Source organism: Microcaecilia unicolor, chromosome 6 (assembly GCF_901765095.1).
Source record: "Microcaecilia unicolor chromosome 6, aMicUni1.1, whole genome shotgun sequence".
NCBI classification, from domain to species: Eukaryota; Metazoa; Chordata; class Amphibia; order Gymnophiona; family Siphonopidae; genus Microcaecilia; species Microcaecilia unicolor.
Genome location: NC_044036.1, coordinates 283,529,038 through 283,552,437, shown reverse-complemented (window position 1 = coordinate 283,552,437; position 23,400 = coordinate 283,529,038). Strand labels below are relative to the sequence as shown.

Genomic DNA, 23,400 nt, shown 5'->3' with positions numbered 1-23,400 from the left:
CCAAAATTTATGCACATTATTATAAAATATGGCCCTCTGTGTCGGAATTTATACCACATTGTCATTGGTGTAAATGGATGCTCGTAGTTTTAAGTGCTAGGATATTGACTAAGTGTATTCTATATGCTACGCCTAAAAGTAGGCACCACTTATAGAATCCACTTAGGCAGAAATGTTTTCCATGCAGATATTTTAAGCATCATATGTAGAAACTGCCCATAGTGGTTCAGTCCTCATCAGGCAACTGCCCCTAACAAAAGTAATTTATTCCTCAAGTGCATCTCTCACCTAGGCATATAGCACTCAAGATGAGTTACAAAATTATTTTAAAATTACAAAACAGAGCTTTATATTAAAACCTAGTAGACCCAAAATATCTTAAATGGTCAGGATGTGAAAATAACTGATACAAAGCGGACTTGAGAGCAAATAAATAGTAAGTAGCAAACTCTGATGCAATCTTAATGTTTGGATATTGCATCTGTATCATGGAGAAGCAGCATAAATCCAGAAGTAAACAGTCAATGTGATTTTTGCCCAAACAGAAGTCTCCAGTGACCTAATCACATTCCAGTTGGCTCCAGGAATGGGCTTGTTTCCTAGGAATACTGCACCATATGACAGCAGCCATGGCAACAAGATGCCAAAAAGAGGGTAGGGTAGGGAATCATATTCTTCATGGCTCAAAGAAAGAAACCAAAAATTCAGGTACATTTCTCATTTCATCTCTGACTAATTACCCACCAATGAGTAATTTCCAAACAGCTATAGAGAACATATGGTGTTCTCCTTAAAACACAGCTTTACAAAAGTACCTGCTGTCCTTAGAAAGCATCACTGAAATCAAATGATTGTAGGACTAATAGAACGTAAAGGAGCTCATTTTCAAAATATAAAAACATCCAAAAAGCAGCACAAAGTGGCAGATGGACATTTTTTTGCCAAAATGTTCAAATCACTTTTTTCATAACCCATTTCAAGATGGTTTTCTATGCAGTTCACATAAAGTGTGTCTAAATCACAAGGGGGGGGAGGGGGCAGGATTTGGGTGTTCCCAAAACGTGGACATTTTTCTGTCATAATGGAACAAAGTTAGATGTTTTGGTCTAGACCCTTTTTCAATCATTACTAAGTCACAAAAAGATGCCCTAGATGACCAAATGACCACTGGAGGGATTACTGCATGACCCCCCTTATTCTTCCAGTGGTCACTGACCCCCTCCCACCCAACCCCCCCACCCCCAAAAATGTGAAAGAAACAGTGCATACCAGCCTCTATGACAGCTTCAGATGTTATTGTTATCCCTATTAGAGCAGCAAGCAGGTCCCAGGAGTAGCCTAGTGGTTGAAGCAGTGTGCTGTAGAGAAGGGACCTAGGCCTATATCCCACTCTAACTGTTACACTTGTGATGCAATGTGTGAGCCCTCCAAAACTCACCAAAAACCTACTGTATTCACATATAGGTGACACCTTCAGACATAAGGGCTATTGTAGTGGTATACAGTTGAGTATAGTAGGTTTGTGGAGGGTTTTGAAGGGCTCCCCATACAACATAAGTAGGGAAACAGTGAGATGTGTACCTGAAACCTTTTATGTGACGTCCACTGCAGTGCCCCACTGCTCTTCTGGGATTGTCTGTGTGGCCAGTCTACTAAAGCTGACCCCCCAAACATCCCAATGGCTTGTTTGTTTTTGGATGCTTTTTTTTCTCAATTGGTCCAAAAAAATAGACACACTGAGCAGAAAAACATCTAGCAAATCACCATTTTTGAAACAAAAGGTTGGACATTGTTCTGGTTTGAAAATGGCCATGTTTACTACTGGATTTTTGGTTGTTTTCCTCAAAGCATCCAAAATCTGATGCCCTCAAAACCTTATATCTGTGAAAAGAATCCAACTAGACAGTGTTAGATTCTGAGGAATTAGATTTGCTACAGGTCACAGTCCATGATATAAGGAGCAGTGCCAGCCATGAAAATTCCCAAGTACTCAAGCAACACCACCATCAAGTAACACTTCTCCATTGGGGGGTAATTTTTTTTACCCCCCAATGTAAAACGTTGCCTATAAAATTACCCCACATGTAATTAGTTGTAAGTGATTTTGGAGTAGGTGTGTTTGGGCTGTGTTTTTGGTGGAGCACAGATGGAGTCACAAATGTTTGCATATACTTTATCCATGAATATTGAAACCTGCTCCCGAGCAAGTGTATGTATCCATAGTTTCATTTTAGTCATATTTTACCCCTTAATCAACAAAAAATGCTAAAAGTTGGGCATGCAAATTTGGGTGTGTGCCCAATTTGCATACACATTTTAAATGAACAATGAGCTAATTAGCACCAATAATTGGCTTTTTAACAAACAATTATTGGCACTAATTAGATTAAATTAACATGTACACATGTAAATTTAGGCACAGGATCCACACCTAACTTTTATGTGTGAGTCAGAAAAAAGAGTGCGGAAATGGGAGGGCCATAGGTGGGTTGGGGCAGATCGGGGTTGTGACTTTTAGTTATACGCATAATTATAGAATAAAGGGGCTCCATGTCAAAATATAGGCGTGGGAAATTGCATCACATTTTTGTTGGTGCAAATGGCCATGCCTAAATGTAGGCATGATCCCTGGGTTTAAGTGCTATTCTATAAACCATGTCTAAATGTAGGCGTGGTTTATGAAATACCGCTATGCACTTTTTTCTTACCAATTTTAAGGCACTACTTTTAGAATTCCCTCCTCTCTGCAGCTTTTGTGAGGTAATTTTATAAAGACATGTTAATGCCATGTGTCTTTATAAAATAGGCCTAAAATAGGCTCCTACTTGCCCTACTAATCTAATTCAGCTTTTTTGAGGACTTGATAAACTGTCTTACATCCTAATAAGAGGATACATATATATAGCATTAAGTAATATGAAAAAGAAAAATAGTTACAAAATATCAATAAAGAAAATAAAAGTACAATGAATTCAGAATTGGTGCAACTCATATATCACTGATATATGAGTTGCACCAATGTATTTGGTGCAATTGTATCACTGATACAATTAAATCCTATTCTCCATTTCTTTAATAAATGCATTGGCTATCTCTGCTTCATAAGCTGGAAAGATAAACATCTCCAAATGCCTTTAAAAATAAAAACACATTTTCAATGCAGCTGAAAAACGCGGTCGACTAGTCTTGACATGTAAGGATTGTAGAACAGAAATCCATTCTAGGGGCCTGTAACAAGAAATAGCAATATGCTTGGTCATATCTAAACAACATTTTGATGGTGGTGGATTCAAGTATTGGGATCAAGCTGAAAAATATGTATGAAATGGAACAAAAGTCTAAAAGATAAGAAGGATTGCCTATAAGAAAAGCCTTGTGTAGAAAAAAAATCATAAAACAGATCCTGAATAAAAGTCTTTAATGCTGATATAGTACGATCAAACCTTGGCAACCTGTTATAAAATTTCTCTCATAGCTAGAAGAAAACAGACAAAAATTATTGGCTACAGGTAGCAGTTTGCTATTCTTTTGGTTTGCATGGAAACAGAGAAGTATCAGTTTGCCCAGTTTGTTTATTTATATCTTTCTTACTGCACTGTCACATGTTTTTCTCTGTATGTGGTCTTCTACCTCCTTTTCTCCTTCAGGCTAGATTTATTGGTGCATGCTAATGCCTTTAATAAGACTTGCATTAAGAGAATGCACATCAGTGGCTTATAGTAAATCTAGCCCTTTATATCTGTTCTACATGCTTGAATTCTGCCAATTGTTTTACATAAGAAAGGGGATAGGATTTGATCTATTGCCTTTTTGTGGCTAAAACCAAAGTGATTTATAATTAGCTACTTATTTTGTACTTGGAATAATGGAGGGTTAAGTGTCTTGGGCAGAGTCACAAGAAGCTGCAGTGGGAATCTGAACCCACTTCCCCATGGTCTCAGGGCACTGCCCTAACCACTAGGCCACTCCTCCACTCTATAAGAGCACTGGTTCATCTAACCCAGTAGCCTGTTTCCAATAGTGGCCAATCCAGATTACAAGTACCTGGAAGAAACCCAAAATTCTTTTTCACAGAGAGAATGGTCGATGCCTGGAGTACCCTCCTGAGGAAGGTGGTGGAGAAATATATGGTGATGGAAAGGCATGGGATGAACACAGAGGATCTCTAATTAGAAATATGAATGGTATATAAAAAAGCAAAATGTAAATGGTTGCATGTGTTTTTGCATGTTGACTGACTGTGAAGAACTAAGGCCGGTGCTGGGCAGGTTTGTATGGTCCCATATATGGTAATCTTGTTTAGGATGGGCTGGAGAGGGCTTTGACAGAAACTCCAATAATTTGGAATGTGAGGACAGTGTTGGGCAGAGTTTTATGGTCTGTGTCCTGCAATTGACAAGATGGATTTGGATAGGTTGGAGTGGGCTTCAATGGTAACTTCAGTAGTTGGAACCTAAGGACAAGGCTGGGCATACTTCAATGGTCTATGTCCTAGAAATGCCAAAGACATACAATGATCAAGTATTTTAAATCACATTCATGGTTGGATTAATCATGACTTGATAATGAGTGTGCTTGTTAGGCAGATTGGATAGACAGTTCAGGTCTTTATCTGCATCATTTATTATGTTGCTATGTTACTATTCCATGCTATCAATCCCAGGGCAAGTAGTGGTTTACCCATGTCCTCCGGGAAATTGTCCAAACTTTTTTTAAACCCAGATATGCTAACCGCTGTTACCACATCCCCTGGCAATGAGTTCCAGAGCTTAACTATTCCTTGAGTGAAAGAATATTTCCTCCTATTTGTTTTATAAGTATGTCCATGTAACTTCATTGAGTGTCCCCTAGCATTTGTACTTTTAGAAAGAGTAAAAAATTGATTCACTTTTACCACTACTCAGAATTGTGTAGACCTCAATCATCTCCTCTCATCCGTCTCTTTTCCAGGCTGAAGAGCTCTAACCTCTTTAGACTTTCCTCATATGAGAGGAGTTTCATCCCCTTTATCATTTTGATCACTCTTCTTTAACCTTTTAATTTTTCTAATTCTTCTATAACCTATGCTGGAAGTCTGTTCCAAGCATCCACCACTCCTTAGTAAAAACAATGGTTTCTCACATAATGCTTGAGTTTCCCTCCCACAGGTTTCGATCTCAAAAAGAAAGACCTACAGAGGGAGAATTGAATGTGTGCATACATGTGCACACACACACACACACACACACATTGATGGTTGTGTAGTAAATCACTTTGAGGCCCTTTTACTAAGCCTCAGTAGGCAATCACAAGTGCCTAATAGCTTAAAAGGACTTACCATGGGACATTCTCAGGCATCCTGCGGTAAGTTTGACATATATATAGGCAAACCACATGCAAAAGAATTTTTACATTTTTATGTTGAGGGGGCATGTAGGGTGCGAAGAGTGAGTATTTCTGTGCTAATCAGTTAGTGCTTCTATATTACTGTGCTAACTGATTACAGTAGGGTTAGCATGTGAGCCATTAAATTGGTGGCGGTAAGTTCTCACACACTAATTTTTGTTAATGGCCAAATGCTAATCACTTGGACACAAAAAGGCACTGATGAGTTCCACACAGTCTCAGAAAACAAAACCAAAAAAGTGGAAAAAGCTAATCAAAATGTCCAGGATGACCAAAGTTTATTCTTGAAAAGAAATGCTGATAGAGCAACCCAACACAGGCCATGTTTCAAAAAAACACAGTCTTCATCAGGGTATCTGTCAAATCAGCATACAGTATGTTGTCATTTTGGAATTGCCATAGCAGCATTCTTATGAAGATGCAGCGTAGCCAAGCGCTCCAAGGGAACCCCTCATGAAGACTGTGTTTGTCGAAACACGGCCCATGTTGGGTTTTTTCTATCAGCATTTCTTTTGAAGACTAAACTTTGGTCATCCTGGACATTTTGGTTGGCTTTTTCCACATTAGCACTTGGCCATTAATTAAGAAAACAGAAAATTGGCCATTTTCTCGGTGCAGAAAAATGGCCTTAGCATGTAGGAAACACCCACCTAAGGGAGCACTAAGGCCAGCTTTTCCTGCAGCTTGGTGAAAGGACCACTTTGAGTCTGTCCAAGTTTATATGAGGGACTAGACAACAACAAAAATGCAAAAATCAGTGAAAGTCTCAAATTAATAATCAGTCTTTCCTTAATACACAAAAGATCATTATGATTATTTAAATATTTGTTGCAGAATCTATTTTTTCTGTATTTCTGTATTCTCCATCCCTATCAGTATTCTATATATTCTCCTTCTGTAACATGTCATGGGGAGGAGTATATACACCATAGTCTTTCTATCTTCAAAAGGCATAAATTATCTTTGTTATCCTGGTGAGCACAAGTTGGATAATGAAACATAATAAATATTCTGCAGAGGGAATATTTGACTTTCATATTTGGAGTCATTTGTAAACAGATGGTACATGCTTCTTACAAACTCATAAAAGACTAGAAAATGGGTGGGCACCTAAAAATTGACACCTGCTGCCTAAAGCTCAGAAAAAATAACTTTATAAAAGCTATATTGAAAAAGAAAGCAAAACTAAAATGAGAAATGCAAGAAAAAAAAATCCAAACAAAATTAAAAGCAAAAGAAGTAATAACAACACATTTTAAAAAAGAGAACATGGATAAAAAAATCTTCAGCTTTAAAATAGTTGACTGATGCATAAGTTTTCTAGATATATTTTTAATCTAGCACACATGCATATTTCATCCAAAGGGTTATATTTATACTAGATTATTTATCAAGCGTTTCTGTGAATCATTAAAATGTTACACCTTGGTTAAAACAAATGTGATTTGTTGTTGAATATATAATTTAGTTGATGGGCAAAGGAATGGGAATGTCACTGGGGCCATAGCCCTACCAATATTTTTCTCAATAGAGCATCAGATAGATTTTGGGGAGGGGCCAGAGATTGGTCTGTTTGGTTCCTCCAACCAAAAAGGTGTTCTACTGCCTCTGATTTTATTAACTATTCTCTCATCAGATATAGTTGTTTCAAATCAGAATACAGACATACACTTTTGTTAAATAACAAAATGCTCCCATGGACTTTATAAATTCTTGAGAAGTAGGCAAAGGGAGCAGTATGGCTAAGTGTGAGTGTCTGATGTGTCTGGAAAGTTCAGCAGGGAAAATGATTTATGAACAAGTAAATAATTCATCAACTCTGAGTTTCTGGGTAGAATGTATAAAAGTCAGTAATCTTTGCATTATTGTGGAAAAAGTGATGGGATCTCTCAGCGTTTTAGTGCTATTTTGGCAAATGTTCATGTTAAAACTGTTTCCTCAAACTTGTCTTTTTTTAAAGGTGCAAAACATGTCCCAGTCAATAGAGGTGCTGGACAGGCGAACTCAAAGAGACTTACAATATGTAGAGAAGATGGAAAACCAAATGAAGGGATTAGAGACCAAATTCAAGCAAGTTGAAGAAAACCACAGGCAACACCAGGCAAGGCAGTTTAAGGTGTGTGAGATTTCCTTAATATCTTATTTGTATTAACTTGCTTTTGTAATAGGAAAACAATGGGGTAGATCAGAGGTCCTCAAACCCACTCCTCGAGGTCCACAACCCAGCCTGGTTTTCAGGATTTCTACAATGAATATTTATGAGATCTCTTTGCACTCACTGCTCCCATTGCATGTAGATAGATCTCATACATATTCATTGTGGAAATCCTGAAAACCAGGCTGGATCGTGGACCTTGAGGACTTGATTTGAGGATCCCTGGTGTAGATAGTCAATGGGTTGTCCCTGGATATTCAGTAGCAATTAACCACACAGTGCTGCTGAATATCCTTTCTGACCACCATTAATGCTGGGGCAGTCCTTGGGGCAGAGTCAGGGAGAAGCCAGTACCCATATAGCTAACTTGGCAGTCAGGTCCACGGGAAAGGCAGTCTTATCTTTGCCTGCTAGGCTATATATAACTTCTAGCACTGAATATCACCTGGCTTATGCATAACTTCCAGGTCAGCAGCTGACCCAAATATTCAATTCTGGTGCCTAAACATGATCCTGGCATTAAGTGCCCAGGTTAGATTCAGCCTGCAGCCGTTGGCACTTTAAAACCACCCACTGCAGTGGAACATTGAGAGACATGTTGAGAAGAGCTAATTACAATAGCAGGTGGAAAGGGGTACTATGCGAGAGATTTGGAATGAAATATTGGACTGGCTTCGCAAATACAACAGAACTCTTTTGTATATACATACCCTCTTAAAACCTTAAAAATAGTTTTATAATAGAAACTGCACTATCTAATAGTCATGATAGAGTCTAAAGGGCCTGTTTACTAAAGTGTGTGAATTAGGGGCCCTTTTACTAAGCAGCGGTAAGCACACAATGGGCTTACTATGCGCCAATCTGGAAGTACCACGCTCCATTTCCGGCACTACAAATATATGTCCTATTTTTGTAGCACTAGAACTTAACTGGTTATCTCAAAAAAGATATAGCATAATTAGGAAAGGTATAGAAAAGGGTAACAAAAATGATAAAGGGGGTGGAATGACTTCCTTATGAGGATAGGCTAAAGCAACTATGGTTCATCAGCTTGGAGAAGAGATATTGAAGTGAGGTGTATGTTAGAGGTCTATAAAATACTGAGTGGAGTGGAATTGGTAGACCTGAATCACTTGTTTACTCTTTCCAAAAATACTAGGAATAGGGGGCACACAATGAAGCTACTAAGTAATAAATTTAAAACAAACCAGAGAAAATACTTCTTTAGTCAAAATGTAGTTAAACTCTGGAATTCATTGCCAGAGAATGTAGTAAAAGCAGTTAATTTAGCAGGGTTTTAAAAAAGGTTTGAATAATTTCCTTGGAGAAAAGTTCATAAGTCATTATTAAGGTGGACTTGGGAAAATGCACTGCTTATTTCTAGGATAAGTAGCATAAAATCTGTTCTTCTCTTTTGGGATCTCGCCAGGTACTTGTGACCTGGATTGGCCACTGTTGAAAACAGGATACTGGGCTTGATGGACCTTCAGTCTGTTCCAGTATGGCAATGCTTGTGTTCTCTATGTTCTTATGTTAATTAGATGCCATTGAGTGTAGTTTATTATATTTCTGCAAATAACCATGGTACAATGCAGTCTGCAAGACAACTTAGGTTACATGGCTTATAATATTTCTTGGTACATTGAGTCAAGATGGCATCCCGCTGATAGAAAGGAACTCACTTTATTTTACACCTTTCTTTTTATTGATATCTTTCCAAACATAGACGCAAAAGGGGTCGTTTTATGAAGGTTTTCTGCAATTTTTACACACAGAAAGGCCTTTTATAAAATCTCCCCACTGTATAAGTGCGTATAAGCAAATGTGCTCACAAGATGGTTTATTCATATAAATGCACCACTGCAGCAATTCTCTAAGCTGCATGTGAGTCCTCCACCTGTGTTCCTACCAGTGGGGGTGGTGCCTCAAAATCATATCTTAAATCATGAGCTGCAGGTAGGTCTGTAGGACTTCCAGATGACCTGCCAGCCCCTAGAGATTGAAAGCACAATTTAGAAGCATTGTTCACACTGGCAGAAACATGTCAGAAGATACACAGCTTAGAGGGAGTATCGTGTCACATGTAAGCATTCCCCAAGGTAGGGGTGGAGTTGTGATGAATCTGCATATTTTCTAAAATACACAAATACTACTTAAAGTACATGCATACATTTACATCTACTTCAGAGCAGGTGGAAATGTGTATGATGCCATTTAACTGCTGTTGGCGCTGGTTCTGGGTGTGTTACCTTTAGAAAAGAGGCTTAAAATGGGCACCTTTATGGGCTTCTCATATAGGGCCCCTGTTATAAAATGAGATCCATAAATTGTACCATACCATATCATACCAATGAAATAAAGCAGGTAATTGTTATTGTCAAAAACATAAACATCCTTCTAAATCCATACCAAAGAATCACTGAGACAAAGTAGGTGCAGTAATAATAATCAAATCTATGTTGTTTGAATGTTCTTCCAGGCTGTCTTTTACAGTATCATTTGTATTGTACTGACATATGTCATATGATTGTTCTACAGTGCTGTTAAATGTTAATATTTCTGATACTTTTTCCATGTTAGTCCTATTACTAGGTTTCAATTTGTCATTTCCAAATTGCTGTCAACAAAATTGTAAATTATATGTTAAACTGTACCTACTATTCACCGCCTTAGGTGAGTCTCTTCATAAAGGTGATTAATAAATTCCAATAAATAAATATATGATACATATATCAAAGACACTAATCACAGCAAAGGGAGGAATATTTTCTCATAAGTTGTATTCCACTACCTTGATCCATCCCATTTGCGTCAGTCACACCTACAGGCACTCCAGCAAATACAAACACAGGTAAATCGATTTATCAGGAAAAAATCTGTAGCTGATTGGTTTCGTGAAAATATATTTAATATTATGAAAATGGACACTTCACAATCAAATATCAGCCCCATATCAAATATATATGTATACCCAGGATTTAATTGTATGAAAATGGACCATCATATGACAAAGGACCTATTCTCCAACTGAACATAGTCCCCAGTCCTGTTACTACAAAGTCCAAAGTGAAGCATGCACCATTAATTTAAAAAAATCAAAACATTTTACCTTTAACACTTAATTCAAATAGGTCATCAAAAGCACTAATCACTCGACATGATATCATGCTTTGATAATTCTGTATCAGGGATGAATTGGCGACAGATCTACTGTTAATGTTTGTTCTTCTTTCTCTTTATTCCTACAAAACACAAAGATGTCCTCTGTCATATATTGGTCCACTTTCACACAATTGAATCCTGGGCATATATGTATATTTGATGTGGGGCTGTTATTTGATTGTGAGCTGCCTATTTCTGACCAGACCACTGGCTTTGGATCTTGTGGGATGCTTTTGAAAATGAACATAGCATAGATGAGGAAACTGCATATGTAAAAATGCATATGTACATGCATGTCAGGAGCACAGGTCTCCTCGCCGCAGCTGCAGAAACCCACACTTTGCTTTTGATGGGCTCATGTGTCTACAGTTCTCATTTCCTTTTCTTGCTGCTGATTGCTGCTTAAGCAACGGAGAACCCCACTGCAGGATTTCTGCTGGGGCTCCTCATTAGACAGGGCTGACATTATTGCTTTAAGGGGAAGCTAGCATTGCTCCTTTAGGAAATTTTTACTTGGCACAATGCTAGCTGCACCAGCAGCAGGCTGAAGACTAGACCAGCAGAGTGGCAGGATACAGAGCACAGCTTTGCTACAAGAGAAAAGGGAATATAGGCAGCCATCTGGTGACATTATCTTGCTTATCTGTGAGGATAGCCAGTTTTGGGGAGAGTGGTTATAACACCCCCCCCCCCCCCCCCCGATTTTCATTTTCAGAGTGGAGGGTTGTTTCTCAGTGTTTCCAATCATAACTGAAAACCAGAGGCCCTGTTTATAAGTATTAATAATTCTCCCTACACAAAAAAAATGCCAATTTCTATGCTTTCTGTTGTAAAATGTTCAGATAGTTGCCACTGCTGCCTCTACCGAGCTGGTATCTAAGGGGACCTTGTCACATGTTTCAGCATCGGAATCTGGTGAAGAAATATCATCTGAAGACTCATTCTTTGTTTTTCCCAGTGAAGATGTTTTTAAAAACCCTCCAGACATGACATATCTTTGTTAAAAACCAAGGGCCCTGTTTACTATGTTAGCGCATGCTAATTTTTAACACGTGGTAAAAATGTTAGTTCGTCTATAGCATGGCTTAGTAAACAGGGCCCCAAGTTTGCAGTGCCATTTGCATATAAGGGAAAATTTTCCTCCAATCACAAAATAAGGGGGCTATTCTATAGCTGGACTAATGCATAGAAAGCACATATAGATTTTCTCCGTGAGGGTACCAGTGAATTCTTGAAATATGTTTGGATAATAAACAGCTTTTATTGATCACCTTGGAAATTGTGTTTGACATCATCCATTCTCGTGTACTACATTCGTTTACTTGTGGAAAGTTTTGCTTTCCTGTTTTGCTTCAAGTCACTTAACCCTCCATTGCCTCAGGTAACCACAGAAAGGCAGTATATCCAATTCCATCCCCTTGCCCTCTGCACAGTCTGGATAAAAATACCTGTGTACATGCTGTTGCACATAACTTTATGCACAAATCAGGCACCCAGTTCAGTAAAATCCTGTTTCTTCAGAAATGCGTTTGGGAAATACAGCTAAAAATGTCCATATGATACAACCCAATATTATTACACACAGAAGGCAATTGTAGAACTATCTGTAAAAACAGATGTGGCCAGTATCTCCCTAATTCTATAACTGGGTGCCAGCATTTATAAGCCATTTGTGTGTGTGTCAGTGGCCTGGGTGGTGAGCCCTTGGACCATCACTGGGTTTCCAACTTGGAGGTCAGGAGGCCCAGACAAGTCACATGCAGAAGCAGGGCTGCAGGCAGCAATGCTGGGCTGCACTGTGGACTGAAACACAAAGGCTGGAATAGGAGACCCAGTGGCAAGGCTGGAACAGGAGGCCCAGTGGCAAGGCTGGAACTGGTTTCACTGAGACAAGGCTGGAACTGGAAGTACTGAGGCAAGGCTGGAACTGGAGACTCTGAGACATGGCGGGAACTGGAGACACTATGGCAGGGCTGGAACTGGAGATTCTGAGGCAAGGCAGGAACTAGAAATCTTCCATTCATCACCCTCACGGATACAAATCAGGTTGTAGGCACTTCAGAGGTCCAGTTTAGTAAAGATACATGCCCCTTGAAGTGGTCGAACAACTCCATAACTAGAGGAATCGGATACTTGTTCTTAACGGTAATGGCGTTCAGTCCATGATAATCTATACATGGACGCAGGAGGCCATCCTTTTTCCCCACAAAGAAGAATCCTGCCCTGGCGGGGGAAGTGGAAGGATGGATTAAACCCTTATGAAGATTGTCTGCAATGTAGGCCGACAGGTTTCAGGGATGGGCAACGGGTAAACCCTCCCTCTGGGAGCATCTTCCCAGGTACGCAATCAATGGAACAATCATATTTGTGATGAGGAGGGAGGGTCTCAGCTTGCCTTTTAGAGAAGACATTGGCATAAGCTCTGTAGACTGGGGGGGGGGGGGGTAGCCTGGCTAGCATCGGTGTTTCAGTAATGGTGATAGCAATGGCTGAAGGTAGCACTGAATTGAGGCAATGATGTTGGCAGGGCACACTCCAAGCAGAGTGCTCCCCTTTTCCCCAGTCAATCCGTGGATTATGTTTTTCAAGCCAAGGAAGTCCTAGAATAAAGGTATTAACCTCAGTTTGAAGGACATACAAGGAAATGGCTTTTCTGTGGAGGGCTCCAATCCTCAGGCATAGAGGCACCATTCTGGCTTTAATATGCCCATGAATGTTCCCATATACTGAGGAGTCTGGTATATGCTTGGGGAGTTCTAGAATTGGACTAACACCTCATCGATAAAGTTCCCTCTGGCTCCAGAATCAATGAAGGCCTCAGTGGTGGGTGATGCCTGGTCCAGTTCTAGAATAGCGGGAACTCGAAATTGTTTACAGGGAATCTGTACATGTAGGCTTAACTCCATTTCCCCAGCCAGGGCTAGGCCTAATGGTTTCCCAGTTTTTAGGGGGCACTTATGAGCATAGTGGTCCTTCTCCCCACAATACAGACATAGGCCCAGGGACCAGTGTCACTGTTTTTCTTGGTCTGAGAGGGTAGATCAGTCCACCTGCATGGGTTCTTTGGCCTCAGCAGGTGCAGAAGTCTTAGATAGTGTGTGGGGAGCATGCAGAAAACTGGGTGCCAAGTGGACTCTGGTGAAAGGGCTGCCTCTCCTTTGCCTATTCCTGAAACCAGATGTCTACCCTGGTACACACAAGAATAAAATCATCCAATGTTGTGGGAAGATCCTGACCAGCTCATCTTTGATTTGGGGGCGACAAGCCTGGCCAGAACACAGCAACATATTTCCACTTCAGCTCAGAGGACAACATCCTGAACTGAATGGCATGAGGCACCCAAAGTTTGCAAGCCTTGTCACAAGTTGAGCAGTTCAGAGGCCACCGAAGAGGTCTTCCCTAGGTCCTCAAAAATCCTTTGAAAGTGTCCCAAGAACTGTTTAGTACCATGTTATTTCACTCCCAGATAGGAAAAGCCCAGGCAAGGGCTGGACTTGAGAGAAGTAAGTTGACATATATGCTACTTGAGCCCTGTCAGCAACAAAGTCCCATGCCTGTAGTTCAAATATTATTTGGCACTTATTGAGGAAACCCTTGCAGGTCTTTGGGTTCCCATTGTACTGAGAGGGAGGTGCCACACAAACCCACAATATGGCTGCTGTAACTACTGGAGCTTATCCAGAGCTAGTTGCCATGGGAGAAGGACTTGCAGCCTGGGGAGCCACAGGGTTCTGAAGATAGTCCATCCGGAGGGTTAAATCATGAACTGCCCCAGATAGCTATTGAAGCTGCAGAGACAACTGCTGAAGGAGCTGCAGGGCTGGTGACTCAGTTGAATTCATGGCCTTCACAACCTGTCAATGGCCTTGGTGGTGAGCCCTTGGACTGCCACCGGGTTCCCAACCCGGAGGTCAGGAGGCCCAGACAAACAGCAGATGAGTCAAATGCAGAAGCAGGACTGCAGGCAGGAACACTGGGCTGAACTGTGGACTTGAACACAAAGGCTGGAATAGGAGGCCCAGTGGCAAGACAAACTGGAAACACTGAGTCAAGGTTGAAGCTGAAAGCACTGAGGCGAGGCAGTAACTGGAGATGTTGCAGCAGGGCTGGAACTGGAAACTCTGAGGCAAGGCAGGAAGTGGAGACTCTGAGGCAAGGCAGGAACTAGAGACACTCAGGCAAGGCAGGAACTGGAGATACTGTAGCAGAGCTGGAACTGGAAACTCTGAGGCAAGGCAGAAACTGGAGATACTGTGGCAGAGCTGGAACTGGAAACCCTGAGGCAAGGCAGAAACTGGAGATACTGTGGCAGAGCTGGAACTGGAAACCCTGAGGCAAGGCAGGAACTGGAGACCCTGAGGCAAGACAGGAACTGGAGACACTGCTCTGAGGCAAGGCAGAAACTGGAGATACTGCACAGAAGCAGAAGTCCTCATTGCGAAGGCCCCGAAGGAACACTGGGGTCTTCTTCAAATACCACAGGGCAGGAAGTCATGCATCCTTGCCGGGGTTTCCCAGCATCGCTGCCACAAAGCATAAACAGCGGCTGTTCAGCGAGCGTGCATCCTAGGGGGTCTGATGTCCAGAAGCACCATGCAGCTGGACGCCAGAGGTGGCCGCACCACCTACCAGACCCAACTTCGTACTGATAAGTCAGGGGGTACAGAAATTTTGCAGATAAGAGTACACTTAGCCACTAAAGTGCCAGTAGGGCACCTAAGTGCTGTTCTGCAACAGCGGCATAAGTGACATACTCTAGGATTCTATGTATGGTGCCCAAAATTGGACATGCAAATTTGGGTGCATGCCCAATATGTATACACAATTTAATTGAGTAAGGAGCCAATGACTAGCAATAATTGAATGCTAACAACCAATTATTGTAGTAAATTGACTCCAGCTAGGATTTGCACATACATGTTGCTAAGCACTACCCTATAAATATACTTGCAAATCTGTTAGTGTGCAACTGAAAAGGGGACATGGCCATGGAAGAGCTGTAGGTGAGTCAGGGGCATAGAATTTGGAGGATCCATGACTAACTTACATGTAAAGATTTACACTAGGTTTCAGCTGGTGTAAATCTTCATGCCCAAAGTTAGGCATGGATCCTGATGCTATGCGCTATAAACGGCATCCAACTCGTAGTACTGTTTATAGAGTGGCACTCAGTGTGCATTTTTTCAGTGCCAAATTGAGGAGCCATTTACTGAATATAGTCCAATATGTGTAAAAATGTGGTGATCGTAACAAGGTAAAATACCCCTATACATTCCCTGTTAAAATTGTTGCTTATACATGCAGCAGCAAGCACATATGTATATTTTTTCCAGACCAGATATAAATAGACATCGTGCATGTCTGCCCATTTATACATGTATACTTTGCACTTTACAAAATATTTGTGCAAACCTCAATCTTGTGTTCAGATTGTCCCCAGAAACTTTATAAAAATATAAAAGTATATGTAGGCTAGCTCCCTACATATAGATTTATTTCAGAATTGTGGAGGGGCATTTTCGAAAGAAATGTCCAAGCTGGGACGAAACAATATATTGTATTCAGCATAAGTCTGAAAAAATACAAATAGCTATCTAGGAGGCAATTCTATAAATTGGTATCTCCATTTAGGCATGTGGATGCTGACGGCTGGATACTAATTCTATAATGGCATCTGTACTCTAATATGCCATTGTAGATAGTTTAAGTTGATATGAGTATGCCTAAAATTAGGCACAACCATTTATGCCATGTCAGAAGTAGGAGTAAATGGGTGCACCTTCATTTGCCAAGTGATGTGCATAACTGATAGTATTCTATAAGTTGCACATGTCGCTTGAAGATACACCCATAGCCCATCCATTCTCCACCCATGTAGATGATTCTCATGCAGTTACGTGCTATAGCACATAGGTGTCACTTTATGCAATAGCACCTAGAACACAATTGTGCATATAAATACCAATTATTGGCTCCTATGATGCATGTAAGAGGGTGCATACATCTAGGTGCCAGTTTTTAAATTTACCTCCCTAATGACTGGCAGGTTGTCAGAAGATGCGGTGTTATAGATTGAGTAGGAGTCTGCAGTGTAAGACTTCTTATTTCTGGTTTCAGATCCCACACCTGGACCTCTGTTGCTTCCTGTATTTCAGGTGACCTTTCATCACACATCAGAAAACAAACAGCAGACCAACAAATGTAGAAAAATGGCAAGGACTTTAATTCAACTAATATACACTTATGCCTGACATGGCCACGTTTCACCAAAAGGCTGTGTCAGAGGCAAAACTGTGGGACAAAATAACAAAAGTATAATCACATACTAAAAATCAATTTAAAAGTTAAAAATAAGACATAAATAAATAAAATCATATTGCAAACTTGCCTATATAAAACATGCAAAAGCATACAACTACATAAGATAAATCATATAAAAGTCATATAAGAACCATGCAGAACTATGCCAGATGTGCAGAGGGATTGGCGTGTGAGAAGTGGGCAAAATATTGCATCAAATTAGAAAAAAGTGAAACAGGCTTGTGAGGCAACTAGTGCAAAATGATGATTGTACATAACTAGAGAAGTAAAAACCAAAAGCACACTTCTCTCTAGAGAAACAGGGTGAATTCCAAAGCAATTGCCAAATCAGTTTATATGAATATCATGAAAACATCTAAAACTAGGTATTCAAAAAGAAATATCAAAAAAGTTTGTCAGAGCCTTGCAGCAAGTCCTTCAGAGTTTTTCTAGCAAATCAACCAAACTTTGGGCCCCCTTCTCTATACCTCACTAGTGATTCCTGCGTAGCAAATGAGATGAAACCCATTTGAATTGAATGAGCTGTATTGCATTTGCTGTGCCGGAATCACTAGCATGGTTTAGTAAAAGGGGCCCTTTGTTTCCAAAGGTTTATATATATGGTGGGCAGGTCAAAGGTCACGTATCTCTAAAAACTGAAAATAACAAAATATATATTTTATATTTTTGCAAGTCCTTTTCAGGGTTTTTTAGTTTTAATTTTTAGAGATTTGTGACCTTTGACCTGCCCACCATATATATATATATATATATATATATATATATATATATATATATATATATAAACATTTGGAAACAAAAGGCCCCTTATAGCACTTTTACCAAGCGTGGTAAAAAGTGGTCCATAGTAGGGTTGGCGACTGGAATTGCTGTGCACCATGGCCACTCTTTACTGTGGTGGGAAAAAGATATTTTTGGGATTGGAGTCATTAATGGCTATGTGATAATATCAAAATTAGCATGTGCTATTTACTGCCTGAGCCCTTACCACCACTTACTTAGTAGACAGGGCTCATGTGCTAACCCAGCAGCAATCGGGCAGCGCTCAACAATGTACCCGTACTGCCCGATCACCACCGAAAATGTCTACTCCCCCCCCCCCCCCCATGCTAGAAAATAAAATTTATTTTCTAGTGTGGTAAATGGCACTTGGCAAACTCATATCTACCTCTGGGTGCCTGAGCGTGCTCGGTGGTAGTTCTGTTTTGCCGTAATCTATCCATGCAGTAGCCCTACTGCTACTTGGTAAAATGGCCCTAAATTTGAATAATTTTCTAGAAAAATTCTGGAGGACATGCTGCAAGGCTGTGAGTTACTTTTCTGGTTGTTCTTTTTTAATAACTAGTTTTACATGTTTTCATGATGCTTATTAAACAGATTTGGCAATGATTTATCTATCCACCTTATAATCGAAAGAGAAAAACGCCCATATTTCGACCTAAATCAGGAGATGGACGTCTTTCTCTCGTGGGCGCCCAAATCTGAATAATCGAAAGCTGATTTTGGGCGTCTTCAACTGCACTCCGTCGCAGGAACGAATAAAGTTGATGGGGGCATGTTGGAAGCGTGGTGAAGGCGGAACTGGGGCGTGGTTATCGGCCAAGGAGAGATGGGCATCTGATTTTGGGTCACTTTTTTTACCCTTTTTTTCACGAACAAGTCCTAAAAAAGTGCCCCAACTGACCAGATGACCACTGGAGGGAATCGGGGATCACCTGCCCTGACTCCCCCAGTGGTCACTAACCCCCTCCCACCAAACAAAACCCACTTTACAAACTTTTTTTCCCAGCCTGTATGCCAGCCTCAAATTCCGTACCCACCTCCATGACAGCAGAATGTGTTCTATCCTCTGACAGCCTTTCCCTGGTTCTGATGTGGGTCTCGGGTGAGTGTGACACCTTTTCTGTTAAGGGTACTGCAGAGTCACATCAGCAATGCATTGTGGTGGGTGTAGGGTATTGGGCTCCGTGATTCCACTAGCTTGTGTTAAATGCTCACAATGTTGGTAGTTGGTAGGCTATACTCCCATGGTGCTTTTCCCTCTGCTTACTGGGTCAGAGTGTGCCCTGTTTTGTTTCCGGTAGTCCATGAGGTAGTGGCCATTTTTTAAAGCCAGTTTTAGATCCTGTTCATGTGTTAGCCATGTTATAGCACTTAGTTCTTACCTTGAATGTTGCTGAAAGAGGGCATTGTACAGCATTCTGCCAGCTCGGACCTACTGCGAGACTTGTTGCCAGTGGGGCACAACCTCTGATCTGCAGTTAACTGTGAGTAAACGTGCTTATTCAAATAAAGGACGTTTTCAGTGAGATTAGTCTTCAGGTGTCAACTGCTGTGCCAAGGTTATACACCAGCAACAAGCCCTGTCCCTGGAGCACTTTTAGTGGGCACTGCAGTGCACTTCAGGCAGGCAGACCCAGGCCCATCCCCCCCACACCTGTAACACTTGTGGTGGTAAATGGGAGGCCTCTGAAACCCACTGTACCCACATGTAGTTGCCCCCTTCACCCCTAAGAGCTATGGCAGTGTTGTACATTTGTCCCTCCCACGACCAAATGGCTTGGATTAGAATGTTTCTGAGCTGGACGTTTTTATTTTCCATAATCGCAAAAAAAAAAAAAAAAATGCCCAGCTCAGAAAGGACCAAATCCATGGCATTTGGTCCGTCCAAACCGTATTTTCGAAACAAAAGATGGACGCCCATTTTTTTTTCAAAAATACGGTCTGTCCCGCTTCTTCACGTACCCGTTTTCGGACATAGACGCCCATGGAGATGGGCGTTCGCGTTCGATTATGCCCCTCTATATGTAACTTTATGCTTTTGAGTGTTTTATATAGGCAAGTTGTATTATGATTTTATTTATTTATAAGTCTTTTTTATTTTTAAATTGACACATACTCTATGTGTGTACATACATTCCAGCTCCACACCTGGGAATGCCTACTGTGGCAAACATATCCGTGTATACATACATTTCTGTATGGTAAAAAGGCTTCATGTGCTCAAAAGTCTTACTATAATGATCTCCCTTCTGTAGTTATGAGTGGAAAAGAAACTTGGTCAGTGGTAGCCATTGTTACTATACCTACCATGACACACCTCAGTGATTCACATACACCACAAATGGAGTGATATAACATAGTATGCCATGGTAAAAGCAAAATGCCTGCTTTCCAAGAAAGGACCAGTAAGAAGGAAACAGCATATCTGAATGTTTGTTTCAAGGACCAAAAAGCTGCTTTCAGCATAATACACTTTCCAGGGGGGCAGGATTTTGTTAAAATTGAATCATAAATTTCTGTTTTTTTAAAATGTAGAGGCACAATCTATTACACAATGCTGCCAGGATATATTTTAAAATAACCATTAAAGTATTTTCTTTCTGCTAACTCCAGCATTAATTTAAAGGTTTGTTTGATACTCATAACTGTATTTGTATATGAATGATTGTATATGTAAGGCAGGCTTAGTGAGCTACCTCCTCAACGGTATTTCATTTTCTTGCTTACAGGGCTAACTTAAAAGAGTTTTTTCAAACCTGCAGTGACTGAAGAGGCAGTTCACTCCCATGTAACCATGAAAGAGAGCCACAGAGCTTTTGTTTAACTTTTTTTGCACCATGCACATTTTCAAAAACAATTCTTCTTTTTCATTTTCAAAATAGCAACCATATCACTAAGGAACCTTGAAAACAACCGAGATCTCCTTTGCATGCAACTGTATGAGCATTTCATGAATAGATTGTCTCTCTTGTCAGTTCATTTTTTTTAAACAAACAAACAAAAAAAGAAAAATATTTGTGTATGTGATCAAAAGCATGTAACCTTAAGATGTTGCATTCAAAAATGATCAATAAAAGCCTTTCCCAAATATTATGGTGTATTGTAGATTGTTTCATAAATGCATTTTCTGCTGCATCATTTCGACAAAGGGTTTTGAGGGAGGTACGCACATTTGCACTCACATAGATAGCTGCCAAAAAAAGGCAAGGTAATGCAGATTTTTGCACGCATGGCACTGAACCAAGCTTATTTTAACCTTGCAGGCAATAAAAGCGAAAATGGAGGAACTTAGGCCTTTGATACCAGTGTTGGAAGAGTACAAAGCCGATGCAAAATTGGTATTGCAGTTTAAAGAGGAGGTCCAGAATCTGACGTCAGTTCTAAACGAGCTTCAGGAGGAGATTGGCGCCTATGACTACGAGGAGCTTCAGAGCAGAGTGTCAAATCTTGAAGAAAGGCTCCGTGCCTGCATGCAAAAATTAGGTAGGCTCAGAGAAACTTTGTTGGTGCTAGTTAGCTACCCATTAGCAATATAAAATACATATGACACCTATAGTCAGTGGTACTGATGTGAGTGACACCAAAGGAAGCTTCAGATACATGAAATATACAGAGACACTTGCAGTCAGTCTGATAAAATGGACAGCTAAAATGTAACTCACACTACATGTATAGGCTGTGGTGTTTGAAATTAACAGCCAGTTACCACTGTGAAATAAATACAGCATATCTTGATAGTGGTTAAATAGTATCTCATCACTTAGAAGCTGCATTTATGTGAAAGGTGCTAAATATGGCTGTAAGTAGATATGCTGAAATAAACAGCTCCTTACAGTGAGTTGCAGTAGTGTTAATGCAGGATAATTGTAGAGCTGTACTGACAGCTCCTTTAAAGCAAATTCCAGCTATGTTAATACCATACAGGACAATACACGTAGGGCTCTGTTTACTAAGGTGCGCTAGAGTTTTTAGTGCACGCTAAAATTAGTGCATGTTAAATGCTAGAGACACCCATATATTCCTATGGGTGTCCCTAGCATTAGAATGTGCTAAAAACGCTAGCACGCCTATAGCCTGGCTTAGTACACAGGGCCCCTAGTAATGTTGAAACAGACACTTGGTAGTGCTGAAATGGACAGCTCCATATAACAAAGTTCAGTTGTAAGTTATTGGCACCCTGTGTTGTTGCCTTTTAATGTATGTTATTGCTATTTAACTCATTTTTAGTAAACAGCGCTCATGACGCTAATGGGGCCCATGCTGAATAATGTATGTTAATACATTAACACAGGTTAGTAAATCAAGACCTCAATATATTATGAGGGTTATTTTATAGTGTTCTAAGGGCAACATAGGTGCCCACGTATCATAATAAGACAGACTCTCAGCTTCAGGCTAAATAAACAGAATTGCTCATGCAGAAATTTACCACTGCCCCAAAGAAGGTGTCCGTTTTTGCATGTACTCTATCCACATACACACATTTTTATAAAATATGTGTGTATATTTCAACTCTGCCTCCACTCTATTCAAACTACATATATAGAAATGCCTACATACAGATTGCATAAAGTAGGCACACAATTCTGTTTGAAAACTTTTGGATCATAAAATTTTCTAAAAGTCCCTTTTTGTGTGCTGAAAATTGGACAGTTCCTTACTGCCAGGTCTAGCTATGTTCATAGTAGTATATGACTATATTATTTGGTGCTGAAATGGACAGCTCGAAACTCACAATGGCCATTATTTTAGAAACATATCATATACACATGTAAACAACAGCTTCTGAAAGCCACTTTTTACATGTATAGATAAATTCCATGCAGAGATTTCAAGGGGCTGTGGTTTGGATGTTGCTTGGGTGAGACTAAAATGTGCAAGTATACAAAGGGAATATGCATGTCTAGGGAAAAATTTACACATTGTGCTTTACACCAGCTCAAAGGCACACATTGGTTCTTTAACAATACTTATTTTGGTTAGGGCTTCATACAAAGGACTAAGGGAGTTATCATCTTTAATCCTATGTAGTTTACTTCTTCCACCAAAATGAAATCAAATTAAAATTTCAGCCTCACTACTTAATTGGCAGTACTTATATTTGTAGGTTGGAAAAATGGGGCAGCTACACATGAAAATGGTACCATTTATGATTAAAAGTTGTGAAATCAACAACTTCATGTAGAAGTTGCTGGGCCCATACCACCTATTTTTCAGCATGCATATTTACAAAATGGCTGCTTCTGCTTCACGTGCTGGCAAATGCATATGCACTCCTGCAGGGGCAAATCCTTTTCAGAAATACCACTGGAATTCAGCACATTCCAAACTGCACATCTCAGTTCTGACCTCCACATTCTATGTAAAATAGGGTTCCATGTATGTAGCACACATGTACATTGTGAAAAAATGGTTCCCTTTCCTTGAGAACGCTCCATACAATTGCCCATATATTAGCCATGATCATGTCCAAAACTGGTACAAATAAGCTACAAATTTAATTTCTTGTAAATTATTTTAAACGCAAATACACAACCCTAATTTAAATGCATTTAGGTCTTCTGGGAAGTAGTTTTCCATCATCTCCAACATCT

The 23,400-nt window shown here is 40.2% G+C and overlaps 1 protein-coding gene across 2 annotated transcripts in view; it reads left to right on the top strand.

Moving 5' to 3' along the window:
• The window catches only part of OLFM1 (olfactomedin 1), an 87,059-nt gene that overhangs the window by 41,910 nt on the left and 21,749 nt on the right, over window positions 1-23,400 (top strand). For both annotated transcript variants that reach the window (XM_030207657.1, XM_030207656.1), the window contains exons 3-4: window positions 7,346-7,501; window positions 21,070-21,289. In XM_030207657.1, coding sequence (XP_030063517.1) covers window positions 7,346-7,501; window positions 21,070-21,289 — 376 coding nt within the window. The remainder of the gene's footprint in view (window positions 1-7,345; window positions 7,502-21,069; window positions 21,290-23,400) is intronic.